Genomic DNA, 17177 nt, shown 5'->3' with positions numbered 1-17177 from the left:
AACTCCACTAAATTGTTCAACCTTAAATTACCATAAGATACTCCATATTTATTAGAGAGGACACATGGAACAGGGAGAATGAACAGCTTCAAAGAGAAAAATCATTAAAGGCCAATCAGCAGCAATTTCAGTGATAAAGTGACTGAATTAGTATTCAGCGGATCTTATTTCTTTTCCCACTAAACCTCACTTGTTTTGATAAAAATAAATGCTTATTAGTCCTGCATCATTTCTTCCAACTTAAGGCATCTGCTCAATACTTGGCCTCTGAGCTGTTTAAATTTGGGAATAATGCAATACTGAGATATCATATATTTAATTCTCAGCAGAGGAAGAACTCCAGGATTCATAACTGATGTTTTCACAGAAAGCAGATCATGACTTTACAACACATTTATGCCAGACTTATGGGTGTTTGCATTTTGATGTGGGACAACAACACGGACAGGAAAACTTAAGCAGCAAAAAAGATAAACAAAAATACAGTTTCCAAGGGGCCTTTTGAATTCATAATCAGGATTTCTTCACATTCAAGAACTTATTCCCAAGTGTAAATCCATGTTTTAGCATACAGCAAAATATTTACACTTAAGGTCAGACTGCTGGCTTCACAACAGACTCATGAAGAGGTTAATGAAGAACCTATGTTTTGTGGTCAGTAAAGTTAAAAGATTCCCTTCTGGAATCCACCCCACCTTCCTTAATACTTTAAGACAGTATGAATACATACATGTGTGTGCATATATAGATGTAGATGAAAAGATAAATGTATAAACACACACAACCCTTTGCACATTCAGAATGCAACTAATACATTAAGAAAAGTAGTGGATAATGCATACTCACCACAGCATGAGAAAAGCAACACTCTGAAATTATTTATTTTTTGAGTTTCTTGTGTTGTTCTTGACAATTCCTTGCAAGTGCAAATTTAATTAGACTGCAAAATTATTTTGGAATAGTTTATAAAGGATATTTTTCCTAGAGCATCAGATCAGTAAAGATTATGATAGGTAATTTCCAAGTTTATATCATAATATTTTAATGGCTATCCAGCTACCACACCAGGGTAAACATTTTTGTTAAAAGAAAGGAATTTTTTCAGAGGTAGCTTAAACCTTTTTTAAAGAAAAAAAACCTCCGGTAATTATTTCTCCAAGCAAAGTAGTAATAAACCTTGAGTCTGAAATTACTGCAACAGTCTTGACCGAAAGGCTTTGCTGATACTTAGTTCTCCCACCTCAAAGACTGCAGATAAGTTGTCTTTTGACCTTGATGATCTTTATTCATTGCACAAATGCAAATGCACTACATGGGGAGGAGGGGAAACAAATCTCACCAGACCTCCAGAATGCTATTACAAATGGCACATAGGACTGGCAGCACAAAATTTTAAAACAAACTAAAAATTCTTATTACACACTAATGTGTGATTGACTGCAGGATTCAAGTTCATCTGATCTGCATAATGAGAACAGAAAATATAAATTGACAGAAGGCAAGGAATTTCAAACATTATAGTGGTAATAATGTCCATTACTGAAACAAAGAACAGCAAACAAACAAAATATAAGCTTCAACCTTATTTGTTACTCTCATTAATGAAGAGCTACTTTTTCACACAGGACTTATGTACAGACCAAACCCTTCCTCTTTTCCTTCATCCTCCTGTAAAAAAGCACCCCTGGGTTGAGGTAGATGGAGAGGAAAACAGTGCAGATCTCTCTCCTTTGATCTAGAAGGGTTTATCCAGATCATTTGGGTCTTGTACACAAAAAAGATACAGGATAAGAGGATGCAATGTGTACTTTAACACAAGAATATACCTGAATACTTATCAACCCTCCCCAGTTAACTACCTCCATAAATGTGGATGTACCTCCTGTGCCGGGGTTTTCACAGAAATGAACAAGGAGTGTAACAGTGCACATCCTGGCAACAGATGAGACCTTGCAGCACAGACACCCATCAGAACTTTGGCCTAATAGATAGCTCCTTAACATAACAAGTCTTATTTTAAGGAATTTCTTATTTCTATTTTATTTCAGTAGCATAGGAAGGATGCACATTTGAAATTAACAGAAATACTTTAAAATAATTAAAAACCCGCTTTATTAATAAATTTAACATTCCTTCCATTTATTTAAACTTGTAGAAGATACATTCCAAATATGCAGCCAAGGAAAACACTGAAAAAGAATACTAGCAATAAATAATGCAAGTCTGCAATAGCCAAATATTTTCTCAGAAATTCTGTAAACAGATTGTGATTAGGACCTCTCAGGAAGTACTGTTTCTTAAAATGTATGATTTCAAGAAATAAAATCCAAGAAAAACTGAAGTATGGTTCTCAGAAAACCACCTCTTTTAAATATCCACCTTCTGTATTTTGTATAAGCCTACATTAATATGCTGAACAAATAAGCCTTAAAATTAAGTGGACCCAGAAATGGAAATGCTGATAGAAGTGCCTCCCTGTGGCTTGCAGCCATTTAATTATAGTAGCTTACTCTGCAATAGCACACAGGGTTCCTTAAGGCAACAAATCATTTAAATAATACAATGTCCTTAACTCTCATAGAAAGCAAAATAAAAGAGAGACTACCTGACATATCCTTTCTGAGAACACCATGATTGCAAATAGACTAGTAATATGGAAAAAGGAATGAACCTCTTCCCTGTGTTCAGTTGTTCCCAGGGCCAAACAAGAACTCCCTTGAAACAGACACACGTTTGGACAGAATGTGAGGTTTAGTCATTACATATTGTAATATGGCCCCGGAAGAGGTAACCATTTTAATTGACCTTTCCTTCTCTGTTGCAGGAGACAGCAAAATTATACTTCCAGATATCTAATTCATAGTAAGGAGAATTTGACAAGAACAGCTGAAATTGTCATCTACACTGAAGCTTCCTGCAGCTTCAAGAGATGACAAAAGCATGTTGGCTATGAATCCTTCACTCCTCCTTCATTACTCCATTCCCCAAATTTCACAATGTGTTCTTAACTCTGTGTTCCCAATGATTAAATCTCAGGTTACTAAGTAATATTCATATAAATCTCAAAGCACTTAATTTATGTTGCAAAGTAATCAACTACGTAAAATCTTTTCTAATCACCTCTGCCTGAATTCTACCACTTATTTGAGGTTATTGCCCAACAATGAAAATTTAGATGAAAAACAATCATGAAACAGTAATACATTCACTGAGCCTTCCTAAAAAGCATTTTCAAGATAGATTTAAAAAAAACAGAATAAGAAGGGAAGGTTTGCAAATTGTGTTTTAACTTACTCGGGTAGGAGTACAGAAAAACTTTTCAGTATTGGATATACAATATAATAACTGCTGTAAGGAGGAGGAAAATCAGCTTCCTTGAAAAGCTCCTGCATTTGGAGGGTTTTTTTGCAAGCCACAACTGCTTGTTTCCCCCTTAAATTCTCACTACATTACTTAATCATTTTACCGATATTAGTCTGCAGAACTTACAGGAGAGTCAAAACAATCGCAACTAAGAAACTGCTAGTCCATAAAAAAAGGAACACTTATTTTTCTCTCAAGAGATTCTTACAGAGGTCTGAAATAATATTGGAAGAGATGCAAACTGCTAGGCCACTTGTTGTATTTGTGTGTCTCAGTACTTTGGTACCACAGATCACAGCAGCTTTCCTGCCAGTACACAATATATTAGGCATTCTTAGCCGTGGAGCTGTGAGCAAGTTATGAAAAAGAAATAACCTAGGGTGGAGCTGTCATAACTGACCCTTTTTTGGTTTAACTGTATTGACAATGTCAATTTAAAATAAGAAACAAAAATCTTCAGTTACAACTATTCAGTACAATTAACCATTCCAGCTTGTTAAACTGAAGCATCCTCATGGCCTCTGTACTCTTACATTGCAAATATACCATGTTTGGACTTGGGCATCACAGACAGAATGGTTAACTAATAACACAGTGCTTACAGTGGTATCTGAGGCAGAAGCAGCACTTCTGAGTTTCTCATCTCAGGGTACAATACAGGTGCTTTTTCTGATAGCCATTTTCTAATTGTTAATTATTCACTTGACATGAAGTACAATGTCAAACGAAAATGACACAACCGAGAGTATAACAGACCTTGACTAATACCATTCAATATGCAGCCACCAGGTATACATTCACCCTTGCTTTGCTTCAGGAAAAAGCTACTAAAAGCTATCTAGTGTCTTTAGAATGTGAACAAATTTCACTGCAAGCATGACTGAGTCCCAAATCAGTAATCTAAAATCTACATATTCGAGGAAATTATTCCACTTGAATTAATTACCTGTATAAGAAACAAAATACTGCATTCACGCCATTCACATTTCACTCAATACTGCTTAATATTGAACTATTAAATAATTTCTTTGGCCAATAGTATTCTGAATTTGAGATTTTTTTTTTCCTTTGATACATACTACTTTGCACATCATACGCTTGTAACTCAAGGCTTTATTTTCTTTATCTGACTATTTGTTTCATAGGTAAACAGTGGCATTTAAAACCAGAAGTGAATTCTCAAAACTCAGAAGTATGGCAAACACAGTCATTTGGAAAAAACATTCACCTACGCAATAGCAGCCTCTGACAATTTCTTTGAAAAAGCTGTTAGTGCAGAAGAGATTTTCCCATAGCTCTGAAAAAGCTTACTTCAGTGACAGCAAAGTTGAAAAACTTTCTCACTATGTTATAGACAAATTCTAATGAAAAATTTTGATTCCCCTATAAAATATCTCCTTTTTAAACTTCAGCAAATTGTACTGAACTTCTCAGATCATTTACCCAGCCAGTTAACAAATTGTTAACACAAACTACAGCAGAATATATTAAATAATTAATTTCCAGAGTTCACCTTTATTAAAAACAACGTTTTTGTTGTGAGAACAAATAATCTCTCATTTGTAGCTTGAAAGCCTAAGATAGGATCATTGGCTTCCAGGGTTGCTACTAGCTGCTTAGCAACTTGTCCTACTTGTCTTCCTTCCTTCCTGTTGTAGAGAACCGTGGACAGAGGAGTCGGCTGACGATAGATGAAAACTCGTCGCAAGCACTCACAAAGAGCAGCATAGGAGTAATCTGGAGCACAAGCCATGAACTTCTTGTCTTGCTTTGATGCTTGGACATAACCTGTGTAGCCCGAAAAGCAGTAGAAGGGATAAGTAATGTATTAGTTTCAACAGCACTTTAACTGGCCAAGACAAAATCATGCTTATCTTAAAAAATAATATACAATTAGTAACAAAAAAAAGAAAGAAGGAAATATATGTTGTTACAAAATAAGCCAATAGTTTTTGGAGGTATGTATTAACCAATTTAATACCAACATACATTCTTCCTAACTGGTGTTTTTGATGCACATGTTCCCACATCTAGCCCCCCTCCACCTCAAAAGGTCTTCCATTTCCTCAGCACGATCATAAGGCACAGATATACATCTTGGCCCAATATTAGTAGTCTAAATAGAATAACCCTTTTCTCTCCCCTCAACTCATAGTCTGTAATTATGGTTATAATTTAAGATTTCTGAGATTATCTAATCTTGAATAAACACTTAAAACTTGTCTTCTATTTAGAACTGACTGAAAAAAACATTTGTTACTTTTCAATACACTGTAATCTTTGTTAATATTCCCTCAGAAGGGAAAGGCTTCCTTTTCCTCTGCCGTTACAGAACTCAATTAATAAACAGATTTATTTCAGACTGATTTCCTTTCACACTTATATAAAGAAACTTGAGGCACAATCTTTGCGAAGTGATCTACCATCCTTCTGAAAAGTTACGTGTTTCACTTCCGTTGAACAATGCATGTCAGTGATAGTCCCTAAAAGACAGCAAGCACGCTAGAGTTTACTTTTTTTGGCTCTCCCTCTTGGGGAGAGGTCAAACTACTTGTACTGGGGCTGGCTGGGATGGAGTTAGTTTTCTGAACAGCAGACCATAAGGTTCTGTGTTTTGATTTGTGACTAAAACAGTGTTGATAACCACATGATTTTCTGGATATTGCTGAGCAGTGCTTGCACATTGTCACACTTGCTATTCTTCCAACTCTGCTCTCCCCCAGTAGTTTGGGGATATACAAGAAGCTGGGAGAGGACACAACCAGGGCAGCTGACCCCAACTGACCAACAAGCTCAACCCATAAGCTTTCTTGCTTTTGCTTTTCCGGTTCCCTCTCCTGTTCCACTTGGTCTAGGAAAGGGATCTGGAGGAGAGCAAGCAGCTGTGGAGTGCTAAGCCATCCACCAGGTTAACCCACCACAGTACCATCAAGCTTCAACACTCCATTTGCATACCTTGAGGGTCTTTTGGTTGGTTTAAGGTTTTATTTAAACGTTAACCCTAAAACTTCTAAATTTACCAATGCTTGCTACTGTCCTCAAAACATGATCTCTATTCAAATCCAGCTTGACAATTTTCACCACAATACAATTCGTAAATAGCTAGACTATCAATTTACATGATTGCTGTGCTGGGAAATAATAGGACAGACAGAAAAACTTTCTAAGTGTAACCTCATTAATTTAATTAATATATTAAAAAACTGTCACTAACAATAAAAGTAGGATTTAAGTATAGGTTTGTAGGTAAAAGCAGCTTTTGAACCAGGGGACTTGTATTTAAATGGGATTTCCCAGAAAGAAAATCATAGGCTAGTTTTTTAAAAAACAAATCTAAAAAAAGTCACTGTCCTCTATTTTTGTGGTCTATAGATATGACACTGTTAGGAGCAGGGGATTTATATAGCAAGACAAATGAGCAGTCAGTGAAAGATACAGGCTTCTTCAGCAAACTGTGGTAAGAATGGGCAAGATCACACAAATGCTCCTTCAACCAGAAGCAAATCATTAGACCCTAACAGCCAAAGGTCTATTCAAGACCAATTGCTTTTTTTCAATAGAAAGTTGTTAGAATGGATATACAGAACAAAAAACTTGGTTCCTTCAGTTTCCCTTGGCTCCTTCCCTAGCTTTCAGTCCAAGACTTGAATTGAAAAATATTAATTTTTCAATCATCATCTTTGTATAGCTTGTTAAAAACTAATTCCAAATGTTCAAGCAGAGGAAGAAGGAAATAGGGCTATTACCATTGCTTTGGTCAATATAATATGAATACTGTAGGCTTTGGAAAACTAGCCTTTTAAGCTAGAAAATACTAATTGTTACTACTAGCTCTTCCAAAGTACTTTTGATTGTAGATAAACTAGCTGATTACTTAGATCACCTCTGGCACATAAAAGGTGAACTAGATTAGTACAGAAGTATAAACTTCAATATAGTACTGTAAAATAATAGTACAATAAGGAGAAAGAAGAACAATGTTGCGGTTTATCACCTTAGGTACAAAAAGCTCAGAGGTATCATAATTTCCTTCTTGTTATTTTCAAAACAATAGAAATACATACTTAAACAGTACTAGAAAGCCAGCATAGAAACAAATAATAATTTGAAAAAACATCTTAATCCTTATCATCCACTTTTTTCATAGCATAATGAAATCTGAAATGAGTAAACAAAGAACAAATTGTGAAATTAATCTCTTTTGTTAGAGGATCTGTTAAGATGTTTACAGCTTAATTTGATTAAGTTAAAATAACAGGCTATTAAAAAAATCATTCACATTACAAAACTAAATAAATTGCAAAAACTCAGAACAAAACCAATTATGTGTTATCATAGAACCACAGAATGGTCTGGGTTGGAAGGGACCTTAAAAATCATCCAGTTCCAACCCCCTGCCATGGTCAGGGACACCTTCCACTAGACCAGGTTGCCCAAAGCCCCGTCCAACCTGGCCTTGAACACTGCCAGGGAGGGGGCAGCCACAGATTCTCTGGACAACTGTTCCCATGTCTCACCACCCTCACAGGAAAGAATTTCTTCCCTATTTCTAATCTAAGTCTACTGTCTTTCAGTTTAAAACCATTACCCCTCATCCTATCCTACACTCCCTGTTAAAGTGTTCCTCCCCATCTTTCCTGTAGCTTCCTTTAAGTACTGTAAGGCCGCTATAAGGTCTCCCCAGAGCCTTCTCTTCTCCAGGCTGAACAACTCCAACTCTCTCAGCCTGTCCTCACAGGGGAGGTGCTCCAGCCCCTGATCATCTTTGTGGCCTCCTCTGGACCCACTCAAGCAGGTCCATGTCCTTCTTATGTTGGGGGCCCAGAGTTGAACACTGTACTGCAGGTGAGGTCTCACAAGAATGGATTAGACGGAGATCCCTCAACCTGCTGGCCACAGTCCCCTTGATGCAGCTCAGGATACTTTTGGTGATAACCTATGCGAGCACCTAATATCTTTCCTTTCATTTTAGACCCAAGCTGAGAGTGGTGTGGTCAAACAAATGTGTTTTGGGGAGGGAGGGAATAAATTGTCACATTCATGACCTTATTGAAGGAATGGACCTAGAGAACACTTAGAAAACATGAAGACTATAGCAGACATCAGAAGTAAATTCTGGACCAGATTAATTTTCATGAAAACCAATCGATCAGTTTCTTACTTGAAAGGTATAATACTGGGCTATGTGGACCATCCTATTTAATACAGCAGTTCTTATTATTGCATCCATGTTTTTCAAAGTACTTTCTGATTCTGAGCTTTAGGATTCTGCTTCAGTGTGTAAAAACAAATTCTTAGTTCTGATTGCAAGACTACAGCAATAACTAAGAATCCCTCACAATCACATTTTCTACTCTTCAGGCTGTCTGTAATTTCAGAAGAGTTAGGGGCTTCTAACTTTTCCTGATTTTTCCTGTCACAATGAATTTATTTTTGTTTTTCAAATCCATAAAAAATTTCCATCAAGTTTTGTGACAAAGGTTCCAGAGCTTAAATGTGCAATATGTGAAGTATTTCTTTTAGCTTCTTTTCAACCTACTATGTATAAGCATCATTTGATGCTCCTAGCTCTTAAAACAGAAGAAATAGTGAACAATCATGTCCAATTCTTCAGACTTGTCACCTGGGACATCGAGATAGGAAAAATCTAAAGTCACTTAGTAAAACATCATACCATAAGCATACATACACTGCAGCTGTTTCCCTGATGATTTCTGTATGAGTGTTAAGGTAGTGATTGTGCTTTTAAGACTTTAACTCAAGTTCACCTATCCAAGGAACTCTCCTTTTTACTGTGTAATACTGTGCTTGCATCCTGTATATGGTCTGAAATAGCTTGTTTTCCTCCCAAGGCATAAACTTTTTTTTTTTCTTACGTTCTAATATTTCTAAAATTAAGCTACCATGATGCTATCAACAAAATTATAGTACCTTTCAACTGAAATGTAATTAAGTGAAATATCACCAGAAGTCATACTAAGAGTATTCAGGTAAAAAAAGTCTTAGACAGACGAGTGTGACACAGAAGTTTATTTCCTACCTAAAGCGTTAAAAGTTGCAATGTGTTCCCACATGTTCTCTGGTTGGTCAGAGTGGGGCTGCCAGAGAAGAGCATCAACATCATGCCTCAGACAGAAGCATGGCATTTCTCTGGGATCCACAACAACTGAGAAAAGATACTGGTTGCTTCCAAGATTAATCTGAAAGCAAAACAAAGAAACACAAAATATTGATTCAAAGCATAAATAGCAGATTCTGTCACACATATTGCCAAAGTGAAATGATCAACAGCTTCATGTTTGTTAGTTGACAAAATGTTTGAATACATTACGCTGCATCCCACCGATCAACAGCTCAATACACTACAGGTAGCTAATACATTTCAAGTAGATGCTATTAAGTTTCTTGGGATAATAGTTAGGGAAACATGATGTCTACTACACAAACAAATGGGAATGTTTTGTGTAGAAATGGTTTTCTCTGATACAGCATCATAACCTACAACTTCTGATGTTAGGAAAAGATTCTCTCTAAGTAATCACATCTGGTTTTCTGCAGTGCCAACAGAGAAGGAAATAATGTCCCTCTGCAGGAAAAGTTGGTAAAGCACTGGAACAAGAATTAGTTAGAATATTAAAATTATGAAACGTCAACAATTTTATTTACTCACAATCAAATAGTTACTAAATTTCAGATTATCACATTCTTCATCAAATATGTCTAGATCACCAAAACCATTCAATAACCAATTCATAGAATCACAGAATCATTCAGGTTGGAAAAGACCTTTGAGATCATCGAGTCCAACCATCAGCCCTCTTCTACCAAGTTCTCCCCTACACCACATCCCCCAACATCTCACCTAAATGACCTTTAAACACATCCAGGGATGGTGACTCCACCACCTCCCTGGCAGCCTATTCCACTCTCTGACCACTCTTTTTGTGAAAATTTTTTCCTAATGTCCAGTCTGAACCTCCCCTGTTGAAGTTTAAAGCCGTTCCCTCTTGTTCTGTCACTAATCACCTGTGAGAAGAGACCAGCACCAACCTCTCTACAATGTCCTTTCAGGGAGCTGGAGAGAGTGATGAGGTCTCCCCTCAGCCTTCTCTTCCTCAAACTGAAGAGTCCCAGCTCCTTCAATCGCTCCTCATAGGATCTGTTCTCCAGGCCCTTCACCAGCTTCGTTGCCCTCCTCTGCACTCGCTCCAGCACCTCGACATCTTTCTCGTATTGAGGTGCCCAAAACTGGACACAATACTCCAGGTGTGGCCTCACCAGTGCAGAGTACAGGGGGACTATCACCTCCCTGCTTCTGCTGGTCACACTATTTCTGATACAAGCCAGGATGCCGTTGGCTTTCTTGGCCACCTGGGCACACTGCTGGCTCATGGTCAGCTGCTTGTCAGTTAGAACCCGCAGATCCTTCTCTTTCAGACAGCTGATTCTATTCACCAGGAATGACCAATTACGTAAGATAGCAGGATATGCTTGTCTTGTCTACCTGAATAAAGAATAGTAAGAATACACAATAAAACAACACGTATTTTGAGTTTTCTATTGTGAGGAGCTGAAGGAGTTAATGCCTCAAACATTCATTGAACTGTCTGCTGCACTGATCTTCTAAGGAGGACCACTGGCTCTATTGTGTAAGTCTGATACTTTGTATAAACGATGCAGGCCTTGCTAGTGACTACCATCTTCAAGAAGAGATAGAAGATTGGTAAGAGTGGAACACCTGCCCCAGAAGGAGACAAAGGCTAGATGGTTGCCTGAGAAGCATGAAGTCAGCGAAAACCAGCGATAACTGGGGAAAAGGTAAAAGTGGCAGGGGGAGATTGCAACCATCAATTTCAATTGGATGAAAGGGTTAATGCAGTCCATACCCTCTCAATGCCTGAGAAGAACCCATGTTCCACCTTTCCTCATCTCTCATGATAATGAGTCCATTTAAAACCTGGCTCTCCTTATTTAGTATGCAAATCAGCCATCAGATGAACTTAAAAGGCAACAGAAAACTTTGCTGTGTGTGTACCACCACCCAAGATTACCAGACGTGAGACAATGCTGGAACCTGGGGTGGTGATCTGGATCCTTTCCTATAGATTTATCAATAAGAGACCACATCCCTTGTTATCTTTTTACTAAGTTAAAGATGTTTCTACCACAAGTAAAACATTTTAACTGGTTGTTGGGTGTCGTTTCACTTCAATTTAACTCAAGGGGATCATGAACCTTTACAAGTCCCTGGGCTTCCAGTCCAGGTCGTAACATCTATGTAAAGCCTTCTTTAATGAAGTTAACAGCAATACTTCTAATGTAGCGCTATGACTAGCAAATGCACAAAGAGGAGAGAACAATCTGTTCCCTTAATGTCCATCAAGAAAAGGATGATCAGGAATTCCTGTTTGTACTTGCAGCTGATCTATACTGTTCATGTTACCAGATGAACAAATATGTCTGAACTATTTTTTATATCCAGAAGCTATGTCTGCAACAGCAACATGCAGGATTACACTCTAATACATAGCACGATGCATCACTTCTCAATGAGCATCTCAGATGCTGACAGTTGTTGACTAATTGTTCTTAAACAGTTGTCACAGCACTCTATTACAGGTATTGTGACAATAACTATGAACAGCAAGCCTTTTATTCTACCATTGTACAAATATCACAGGATGGGGTGTCTGCCTTGAAGACCCTAATTTAATCTTAACATAAGATCCAGTGGACAGAAACAGCAGCTATCAAGACACAGAAATTTGTTAACTTGAGGTCATACAGTCTATGGCAGAACTAATACAGTTATTTCAGCTGATTATGTTCAAGTCTAATGGCTCAACTTCAAAACAGCCTTCTATTACTATGCCATTCAACAGGCATACAAATTCTTCAGTTTTATTAAAGCTACAAAAGAGATGAAATAATCCTATCTCCATTAGGGCCAGATGCAGTCATGAAATGTGGGTTACTAATTTTCTAAGCAACTAAGAGGCAAAGAAACACTAATGAAGATAATGTCAAGATAACTAATAAGATGCCTTAAGGAAAAAAAAAGAAAACAAGAGGCAGGCGTTATTATGGTGCAATGTACTGAGCAAAAAGAGAAAGTATGCAGTTCTAGTCCCTCAAACTCCTTAAAATCTGGAAAAGGTAAGAAGTCAGAAGAGGTTAGGCAGATGACACCAAAGGTGAGTGGAACACACCTCTAAGCACAGGAAAAACAGGCAGAATGAAGGGGAAACAACCTGAGAAAGGAAACAAGATTTCTCATACATTCAGCTCAAGACTCACTCACATGGGCCCCCACTGCATGCTCACAGTGGCACCTGCTTTTCACACCTGGGAAAAAGTCAATCATGGGAATTGTGCATCAAGACACACTGATGTGATGACACTCCACAGGGCCATGGACAGTCAGTTACAGTATGATTTGACCAGAAGAACCTGCTAGAAGGGCCAGCCTTCTCAGCCATTTTTCGTCAATGTGACCTCTGTTTTGCTGATCTCCACAAGTCATCGTTATTACTTCTATTTCATTCCCTGACCTCCCAGGTAAGAAAAGCAAGTTGTTCCCAGAGCACCAGAAGGAAATGAAGCTTGACTTCATACAGACTGGAATTACATTTCCACAAGGTACTCTTTCCCAGAACTCCTTGTAAAAAACATCTCTTCTTAAGTTCTTCCCTCCGATTAATCCCTACCTGCTTTGTTGAGTATGAGGTAGAACAGTCAGTAACTAATCCTGAGCTTTGGCTGTGCTTACATGTCAAACAGCTACTGCCTTTCAAACTGGATATGAACTAAGTTACTGTGGTGGTGTCCTGGCTTTGGCTGGGATAGAGTTAATTTTTCTTGAGCTATCCCAGCCAAAACCAGGACAGGTGGGTTTGACTTCAGTTGGCTGCCAGACACCCATGCAGCCGCTCTCTCACTCCCCCCCCCCTCAACAGGACAGCAGGGGAGACTAAGATGAAAAAGCTCGTGGATCAAGATAAAGATGGGGAGATCACTTACCAATTCTACTGTCAAGGGCAAAATAGACTTTACTTGAGGAAAACTGATTTAATTTATTGCTAATTAAAAATAAAGTAGGATGATGAGGAACAACGACAAAGATTTTAAAAAACCCTTCCCCACACACCTTCCTTGGCTTAACTTCATTCCTTCATTCCTGATTCCTCTACCACCCCCACTACCAGAGTGATGCAGGCAGATGGGGAATGGGGTTGCAGTCAGTCCTTAACACTTCATCTCTGCTGCTCCTTCCTCTTCTTGCTGTTCCCCTGCTCCAGCATGGGGTCCCTCCCATGGGATACAGCCCTTCATGAACTGCTCCAACATGGGTCCTTCCGATGGGCTGTAGTTCCTCAAGAACTGCTCCAACATGGGTCCTTTCCACGGGGTACGGGTACAGTCCTTCAGGAATAGACTGCTCCAGCACGGGTCTTCCATGAGCCATAGTTCCTACCAGAAAACCTGCTCCTGTGTGAGCTCTGCTCCACGGGCCACAGCTCCTACCAGGAGCCTGCTCCTGTGTGAGCTCTCCACTGGCTGCAGCTTTATCAAGGGAACATCCACCTGCTGTAGTGTGGGGTCCTTCATGGGATGTTGCATGGATATCTGCTCTACCATGGTCCTCCACATGCTGCAGGGGGACAAGCTGACTCACCATACTGCTCTTCATGGGTTGCTGGGGAATCTCTGCTCTGGCACTTGGAGCACCTGTTCCCCCTCCTCTTTCTTCACTATTCTTGGTGCCTGCAGTGCTGTTTCTCTCATATTTTTTTTACTCCTCCTTCTCACTGCTGCTGCACAGCATTTTTTGCCCTTTCTCAAGTATATTTTCCCCGAGGGGCCACCAGCATCCCTGATGGGTTCAGCTGTGTCCTACAGTGGGCCCACTGTAGCTGTTTGGAACCAGCTGTGCATGGCACAGGGCAGCCCCAGCCTCTTCTTGCAGAGACCACCTCTGCAGCTGCCCTGCTGCCAACATTTGGGTACAAACACCCAATACAGCTCTACAAGCTGAGGCATGGTGCATAGGTGTCTCCTCTTTCTTACTGTATCTGAGCTGACAGAAATGAAGCATCCTTGAGATGGATAACAGGCAGAGCACTCATCCACAGCTCACTTCATTATGCATCAGTCCTTTAGATAAGGGAGAGGGCTAGACTCTGAGGAATCAACTTTTATGAAACTGCTTTGCACTGAGGAAGTAGTTTCATAGAGAATCAAAAACTGCACAAATATTTATGACACCACAGTAAAACCCCAACATTAAGCACAACAGTAGCTTTGAAGTCACCAGCAATCACCATTTTCAGCCAAAGGTACAACAGTATACTAGTTATTTACATATGACAAGAAGTAAGCCTTATAGCAGACAGCACTGAGTAAATTGTGCATGTCTTTCAACAGCAACTACACATATTTTTAAAGGTGAAGCACTCAGTATTTTGTAAATCCCTTATTTAGAATTGCACACATCAGAATTTTAAAAATATATCCTTTTAGAGGTACCATGTCAGAAATGTGGGAGTTTTACAAACATCAAATTTTTTATTTTAGTAAAAATAAACATCTGTAGTTAAATAAACAAAACACCCAACATGCAATTTAAATCTACGTGTGTCCTAACAATAACATTATTACATATATGATAAGTGCAAGTGTCATGTTACTTAGCTATTGTTAATTTTTACATTGCAAACCATTTCTAACAGTCTAAAGGAATTAAGTTTTTTTTCCAGGTTTTAGTAAGTTTGTGGAATATGTAGAGAAATATTGTAAATGTATAGCACCTCAGCAAAGTAGTTCTGAACTTTGATTACTTTTTTCCCCCAGAAGTAATTTTTTTATTTTGAAAAATCCAATAAATGCTATTTAAGCTGCATTAGCTGCCTATTTTACATGCAACAGAGATACAGATGACTTGGACAGAGAGCCCAAATGCAAAAGAAGTTTTTATGAGTGTTGTCAGAACATGAGAAACTGAACTGCAATGAAAAACATGCAACCTGAAGCAGTTATTCAGGCAAAGCATCCAGAACCAGAAAAGCTCTTGAGGAAAGCCTTGCCTCTTCTCTTGTTCTATCATCACTAGAGCATCTCCACTCCAACAAACATGCACAAATACATGACATGCCGTTTTAGTTAACCAAGGTCATGCTTCTATATAGGCGCACGAGCAAGGAAAGAGAGACCTTATATGTCAGCTAGTGGCAAATGAACGGAACTTCTTCTGTTGTGTTTCCATAATCCATCTATCAACCAAAACACGTCTTCTGCCACAGATCAACTGATCTCTGAAACTACCTACTGCAATTAGCTATTCAAAGACCTAGGTTTACAGAGTCCATTTTTCCTATTTTCTGCTTGCTCCACAAATCACGGGGAATACTCTCTTCTTTTGCATCTAAAAACCAAGTAGCGTCCTCTTCCCTTAAGGCATCCCAATTCTACTAAGTATCTGGATACCTGGGCTTCCCCATTGCAGGCACACAGCATCACTTTATACTTCAGACATCTTTCAGCAATTTTTTAACTACTAATTTCTGTGCATTTTGTCATACATGTGCCTGCAACTGGTTTTATCATAATACAGAACTCAAGCATATGGTAGTATACATATTAATCTGCAGAACACAGAAGGCAAACGTTATCTTGCAAATGCTACTGCAAGCAGTTCCAGAAATAAGGTAGTGTTTTTAGGCAGCCTATACTTGACCTGACAAAGCCCCTTCCCCTCTACAGCAAAAACAATTGTCCATCATGTATCTCTAGTTTCAACACAATACACTGGAATTTAGGCCACCACTGAGGACCTAACTTAAAGAACTTACATTAATAAAGCAAGTATTTCTCTATAGGAAAAACTTCACAACTGCATTTGAGCTAGAGGAGACAAATGTAATTTTGCCACACAAGAACAGGACAGTATAGCAATGTAATTGACAAAAATTGCTGGTTGTTTTATTTCAGCTGGATCATTGCCATTGAAATGCACTAGAAAACATCACGAAGAACAGAAACAAGTCTCTATAGAACAGATATCAATACATTATCAATGTTTTATTTCCTTAAGTTATAACTCAAGATGGGAAATGTTCCTATATACATATTTCACGGTCTTCGATTCTCTAAGATTCTGAACATACATTTCACAAATTTCTCTCCAACTTAAAGAGGAAAAAGACATATTAGAACTGTATCCTACTGATGATGGTTTACTACAAAGGAGAAAAAATGTATCAGCAACAATTCTTAAGGAAATAGGCCACTGAACTGCTACCAAAAAAATCCCAAGCAATTTGAAAGTACTAAATCAAAATGAAAATATATTCCTGTATGGTGAAAAATCTACTGAATTATTCATGTTCCTATGTCCTCCAACAAAGACCAAAACCACAAAATCACATAGCTGAGGCTGGAAGTGACTTCTGGAGGTATTCTAGTCCAATCCTCCCTGCTCAAAGCAGGGTCAGCTAGAGCAGGTTATACGTGCATGAAAATTTCCTACCCACGGTATTTATTCCTTTGACCATAATATTTTACACACATTAGCCTCCGGATTACTTTTATGCCACCCATTTTTAAGAGCTCTTTACAAACACCCCGGAGTTCACACTTGCTCCACAATATCTTACTGCCTGCTAGAATGCAGTATTGTGAGATCTGCTTTTCTTGATCGTGTGGTATCATACTCGTCCTGGCCTGTAAAATATCTCCTGGGGCACAAACTTCTTACCTTTCAAGGCAAGACACAGTATTTTAGGCTAAGTTATTCAGAAATTTATCCCGTCTGGTCT

The 17177-nt window shown here is 38.5% G+C and overlaps 1 protein-coding gene across 4 annotated transcripts in view; it reads right to left on the bottom strand.

Moving 5' to 3' along the window:
• Nucleotides 1-1328: 1328 nt before the first annotated feature.
• Nucleotides 1329-17177, bottom strand: part of NUDCD1 (NudC domain containing 1) — a 55002-nt gene continuing 39153 nt past the window's right edge. For all 4 annotated transcript variants that reach the window (XM_074898523.1, XM_074898521.1, XM_074898525.1 and 1 more), the window contains 2 exons: nucleotides 9404-9563; nucleotides 1329-5151 (listed from right to left, as the gene is read on the bottom strand). In XM_074898523.1, the coding sequence (XP_074754624.1) occupies nucleotides 4859-5151; nucleotides 9404-9563 (453 nt within the window). In that variant the 3' untranslated portion in view covers nucleotides 1329-4858. The remainder of the gene's footprint in view (nucleotides 5152-9403; nucleotides 9564-17177) is intronic.

Source organism: Athene noctua, chromosome 2 (assembly GCF_965140245.1).
Source record: "Athene noctua chromosome 2, bAthNoc1.hap1.1, whole genome shotgun sequence".
NCBI classification, from domain to species: domain Eukaryota; kingdom Metazoa; phylum Chordata; class Aves; order Strigiformes; family Strigidae; genus Athene; species Athene noctua.
The sequence above is the reverse complement of the archived record's forward strand: the minus strand, read 5'-3'. Positions and strand labels throughout refer to the sequence as shown.